Source organism: Rhagoletis pomonella, unplaced genomic scaffold (genome assembly GCF_013731165.1).
Source record: "Rhagoletis pomonella isolate Grant_MI unplaced genomic scaffold, Rhpom_1.0 Rhpom_scaffold_00003, whole genome shotgun sequence".
Classification (NCBI taxonomy): domain Eukaryota; kingdom Metazoa; phylum Arthropoda; class Insecta; order Diptera; family Tephritidae; genus Rhagoletis; species Rhagoletis pomonella.
This window is the reverse complement of record NW_023458557.1, coordinates 68583534-68589533: the sequence shown is the minus strand read 5'-3', so window position 1 is coordinate 68589533 and position 6000 is coordinate 68583534. Positions and strand designations below refer to the sequence as shown.

The following is a 6000-nucleotide window of genomic DNA, read 5'->3' as shown; positions in this document are numbered from 1 at the left end:
TTCTCTCAAATTTTCAGCAACATGTTTTTTCTTGATGTTTTCAAAGTTTTTGATGCATAGCACACAAATTTCGAAAACTAGGTTTTTCTTATCACTCTAATATATGTATGTATGTATGTATGTACATACCCTGCAAACCAAAAATTCCGAAATCTTAACGAAATCTTTAGGAGTTTCCCTTTCTGTAACGATTTTTTCACGAATCTTCAAGGAAAATTGTTTGAAGTGGTTAACATGAAATTTCTGTACGAAAAACAAAGAATATTCTGAAAAAATTCTGCAAGAAATTCTTCACATTGCAGCATTATTTTCATTGCTTTACCGATTTTCTTCCGAAATTTCAAAAAATAATGGAAGTGTGCATAGTTTATTTCATTTTAGAAAATTCGGCAAAAATCGGATGAGATCTTTACGAATTCTTTAAAATTTCTCTACAGCTTAGAATACTCTGAAAAAATGGTTTGCAGGGTATATACAAATATATATATATATGGTCAAATTGTCTTCCCTTATAGTTACGGTGACCATCCGTCCTGTATTATACGGGACAGGCCTCTTTTTTGACCCTTTGTCCTGGTAATTTATTTATTTTATACGGGACGTCAAATGTTCTGTATTTCTTTTAATGTCCTGTATTTGTCCCGTATTCGGTGTTCGGTATTTCGACGCCTTCAAAACTCATTAAAATGGCATGCCTATGAACGAGTTCTAAGAGATGTTTGGTACATATATGATACTAATTTTCTCCATAAACAGTTATTATTTCCTAATCTGAATGCCTGTGATTCGAATAGAGGAATACATACAGGGACTAAAATAGAAATTAGGGCTGGACATTTTAGTAAGTTTTGACTATTTTTCCTTAGTTTAGTTATTGTTTATTTTATGAAAGTAAAGCTCATTACCTAACAAAAACCATATAATACCAAATTTTTAACTTTGTGCAAAAAACTATAAAAATTAATTCTGCAAGGTTTCACCAAAATTTCAAACTTTTTAATTAGGATCTTTAGAAAAAAATTTGGTTTGCAGTTTTGTAACTCATTAAAATTAAGTATTATAAAGTGCGAGTGGAAAGGGCTGCTGATTTGCTTCTCTTTTAAAAAAATGGTCGAACTTACTTACTTTGTATGAAAAAAATGCGTAACCGTCAACAAAAAAAAAAAATTGGCAAAAATTATTAGTAAGCCTTAGCAACTTAAAATTGCACTTTATTATACTAAAATTTAATGATTTTTTTTCATTGAAGAAGGCTTTAAGATCTGTAAGCTGTTGTGGAACAAATTTGCAAAATTATTTTTTGTCCCGTATTCGGCTCTCATAAATATGGTCACCGTACTTATAGTGCACATATGTATTTACGTACCTTTTAGGTATTGTGAAGTACATATACATAGTTATACTAAGTACCTATTATAATTAATTGCATATAATCAGTATATTTATGTTTTCAGTTGGCAATAGTGGCATTCATGATTTAATTTTATGAGTATGTACTTGCTATACCTATATCTAGAATATATGTATGTATCGGCATATTTACAAATGTGTATGAAAATTAAATTATGAAAATGGCAATATCCGCTCAGTCAAGCTGGATCTCTTATTGTACGAAAAAAAAACTCTTTCCAACTGTAGTCTTTTTCGCTATACGCGAGATTAGAAAATTTTCTATCCTAATAATTTTAAAATTCTGTCTGCTGCAGTGTCTCTACAGAGGATTTCTTAATTAGTCTCGCTTGCGAGGAATCCGAACATTCGCTCACTCGATGCATTAACAGCGGCGACATTATGCTATAACCATCCGGCGTCGTCGCCGAACAGGCATCCAAACACATGGCTTGCGCGTTAATAGTATTATTATTGTTGTTATTGTTGTTATGCTGCGATATACTCGCACCCAAAGTAAAGCTTGTTGGCATTTCTATATTCGTGTGCTTGGGCTCGTCAATGCCATCAATCAAATCATTCGAGCAGTTGAAATGATTCATTGTTGACGTTTGCGCCAAAATGTCCAGCCTGGAGTCCCGTTTGAGCGGCGAGCATTTTCGCGGTTTGGGCAGCAATTCTAGCTGATCACTCTCCGTTTCTGGCATCTCCACCGAAGCGCTGGGAAAGTCCAGACATGGCGTCAACAAGCGCGGATAATTGGAAATGTAATCGACAACTTCGGCCGCAGTTGGTCGCTTCTTTGACTCCTGACTCCAACAAGCCTTTATCAAGCCCTCTAAGGGCGGCTTAGCACCAGACGGAATTTGCAACGTTTTACCGCTTTTAATATACTCAAAGGCTTGATTATTAGTAAGTCCTTGATAGGGGAAAGAACCGAATGTGATGATCTCGTACAAGACCACACCAAAAGCCCAAACGTCAGAGGATGGCGTGAACATGCCAAGCGCCAGTGATTCGGGCGCCATCCAGCGCACAGGCAGCATACCCTTTCGATTGAATCGATAGTAGTCACTCTCATAGGTGGAGCGCGCCATGCCGAAGTCGCCGATCTTGACCACGCGTTGCGCATCAACCAAGCAATTACGACAGGCCAAATCCCGGTGCACATACTTCTGACTCGCCAGATATGCGAGTCCGCGCGCCACATCCATGGCGTACATAGTTAAACGTTTCGAAGAAATATCTGACTCCTCGGCAACTTTTTCGTTCAGCAAATGGCGGCGCGCCAGCAAATATGTCTTCAAATCGCCGTACAGCATGAATTCCATGATTGTGTAAATCGGTTCCGTTTGCAAGCATACACCGAGCATTTTAACGATGTTCTTGTGGTTAAAACGTTTCATCGCTTCAGCTTCGGATAGGAAATCTAAGCGATCTTCTGTGGAGGCGCCCGCTTTCAGTGTTTTCACAGCCACTGCGGTCCAGCCGGTAGCACCGATCTGCGCTTCTCCACCGTATACCGTACCGAAAGCGCCCTCACCCAAACGCCGATTGAGTACAACATTCTCCTTAGGCACTTCCCATTTGTCCAGCGTATTAGCCTTGTTGCGCGACGGCGAAAGCAAATCAATGCCGAAATTCTTCATTATCTTCGCTGACTGCTTTAGTTTCTTATCGTAGAGTTTTTTCCAGAATAGAAATGAAATCAACGAAACGAACACCACAATTAATATACACAGCACAGCTGTAAAAGTAAAAGCCGCGCTCTCACAATCCTTATTCAAAAATTTCGCCAAAGCAGCGAAGCTACAATCGTATGTGCCATCCGTGGGACGCTGCCCACCCGACAGCCACACAACCTTACTCTCAAACAAATCCAAGCGTCCGCCATCGGCACGTCTATTATTGGCCACGCCTACCACATACGGTTTAAATTTGCCCACGCGCTCGAATTGCAACTGCCGCCACTGAACTATATCCAAGTCAGTAATACGCGAGCCGCCCTGTCCAAACTGTATCTGGCCAGAGAGCCCCGTGAAATTTGTCTGCCATATTAGCTCCACAAAACGTGCGACTACGCTGCTAGACCGCAAACTATTCACAGCATCATCGTTCTCAGCCAAAAGTCTTGCAGCGGCATGGGCATAAGCCCACACGGCATCGTAGGCAAATCCGGTGTAGTTGGACATCGTAACATTGCTTTGGGTGTGCAATTGTAGCCACTTTCGTACAGTTATATTTTCCTGCATAGTGGAGTCGAGGTCTCCAAAAGGAGTGTGCATTATGCTGAAGTGTCCCTCAGACGCCTAGAAGAAATTAAAATTAAATGAAGCTTGCACGATTGAAAGAATTGGGCTTAAATGAAGCTGCATACCTTTTGAAGTTGCTCTGTTGTGCAATTGTGGTTGCTATGAAGCGTATTCCAGTCTTTAGATATCCACGAAGGCAAAAACCAAACGTAGCCCTCGTACGCAGTCATCTGTTAAAACAGTATAATATTAAGTATTTGATCCGAAAGAAATTTATGCTGTGCATTAGTGGTTATTTATTCATTACGTCATCTTCTATAGTAGAACTAGGAAAGATAGTAAGCGCGTGGTGGAAACAGCAACAGCTCGATAAAGTGCAGGAGAAGCTGGAGCTATAGGCCAAGGCCTGAACGGCCAAATGGTCAAAAAGCAAGCCTTAGCTCTCTGAAAAAACGGCGGGGAACTCTTCGACCGGGCGAAGTGAAGTGGAACGTGGAACGTGGAAAGGACGAATCTTCGTCAACTAGTTTAAAGCAAATGACAATACAACTTTTCTGACAGCAGCTACACCAGAAGCTACCGTGGCTCCTAATTCAGAAAGGAACGGCGGCCGATTCTGCCCGCCAGGGATGACTGAGAATAGCAAGGCACCTGTTCACCACCAGGTCTGTACGATGATCAATAGGTTCGTTTGAGCCGTACGAATTCCCAGGCGTATTGATGACTCAATTTCAGCAGTTTCTTGCCAACGTGACTTCATATAAAATGTGAGCAAAAATACAATTATGGGCAGATTTAAATGAAAACTTGTGCATTTGAGGACGCTGAATTCACAAATGCAATTTGTTTTTTGATACCTTCCCTACTTTCTCTGAAGTGCAAAATTTGGATTCTTGTTGTAGGTGTCAGTTTACAGGGATAAGTCTGTAGATGTGCAGTAAGGTTTTATTTTTTTAGAAGGGTAGCCACCTGTTAAATATTGAATTCAAATTGTTTAATAAATTCTTTACTTCTAAACTACAAGTATAAGGGTTGCCACGTCTTTAAAGAATTAAATTAAATTTATTCAATGGATTTTGGGTGTCAGACCAAAGAACAAATTTAAAATATTTAACAAAAAATAAGTGAAGAATAAACAAATTCCTGAAACCTTAAAATTAATTTAAAGGTCCAGTAATATGAAAAGAACCACTCATTGGCAATTTAACAATTTACATACTGTAACAAAATAACAAATACGATGCCGTAACTCTTTCGTTTGAATATTGTAATATTTCATGTATAAAAATTGTGTACAATTTAATTTAATTCGATTTGCAACCAGGTAGCGACCCTCTTCAAAACATTTCCAAGCTATGACCTTAAACCTCTTTCGTCTGACCCCCATATATATGGTAATACATATTTCAGTCACCTAATTCCGTAAATAGAATTTGATTTTTTAAACAGGTGGTAGCCCTTCTACATGTAGTTAAGAAATCAACCCTTTCGAAGCCCCTTTCGATTGATACCCATATTTTAATAAAACATTTAACTTATTTAATAATTTGAATAAAATTTTTAGCAGGTTGCAACTCTTTTTACGAAATGAGTCCTTCATTATATATTTCAAAGGCAAGGCATTTAATGTACCTTCTCATTTTTGAAAATCGAACGATTGGTGCAGATCTGATGGTTTTAACAAAAAATTAAAAAAATTATTTAATCCATCAGTCAATATCGCATTATTTCGCAAAGTGCAAAAATGTGCCACATTTTTATTTTTCAACAAATAAAAGACCAGATTTATGGATTTTGATTTTTAGATTTACTCCTATAACTTTTAGTTATATCTACATATTTTTATTTTCAACAAAATAATTATAAATAAAACTACAGAATTCAACGTCAACTCAAGAGCTTTTTTCTGTGTATTATTCATTTTATACAAAATTTGGGACCGGAACCTTGATAATGGATAAATTTTCTTTCTAACAATATCAATATCGTCTATATTTGGGACAACGCAAAGAAAATTCCAAAACTGTCTAAAGTATATATGGCCAATTCTAGCATTTTTCAAGTATAATGTGACCCGGTCGCCAGAAAGAGACGAACCCATCTGAGGGAGTTTTGACCAGAGGCTACCCACAGTCAATGATACTGCTGAAGACCCTAATACAAACACTTGTGATGAGTTCTGAGGGCACAATAGCTACAAAGACGCAGTGTACAACCTCTATTATATCTATCCATCTATATAGGTCTAAGAGATCATCTGTATATTTGCAGGAAATATTTTTAGTAGAACATTTACCTCCTTTGTGATTGCCTGCCATGAAACTTGACATCAATAACGACTATCTGGTTTCATGATACA

The 6000-nt window shown here is 38.0% G+C and overlaps 1 protein-coding gene across 1 annotated transcript in view; it reads right to left on the bottom strand.

Annotated features, from left to right (window-relative positions):
• Positions 1-1334: 1334 nt before the first annotated feature.
• Positions 1335-6000, bottom strand: part of LOC118735412 — a 97713-nt gene continuing 93047 nt past the window's right edge. The window contains exons 7-8 of the mRNA XM_036465135.1: positions 3767-3871; positions 1335-3698 (exon numbers count right to left, since the gene is read on the bottom strand). Coding sequence (XP_036321028.1) covers positions 1686-3698; positions 3767-3871 — 2118 coding nt within the window. The 3' untranslated portion in view covers positions 1335-1685. The remainder of the gene's footprint in view (positions 3699-3766; positions 3872-6000) is intronic.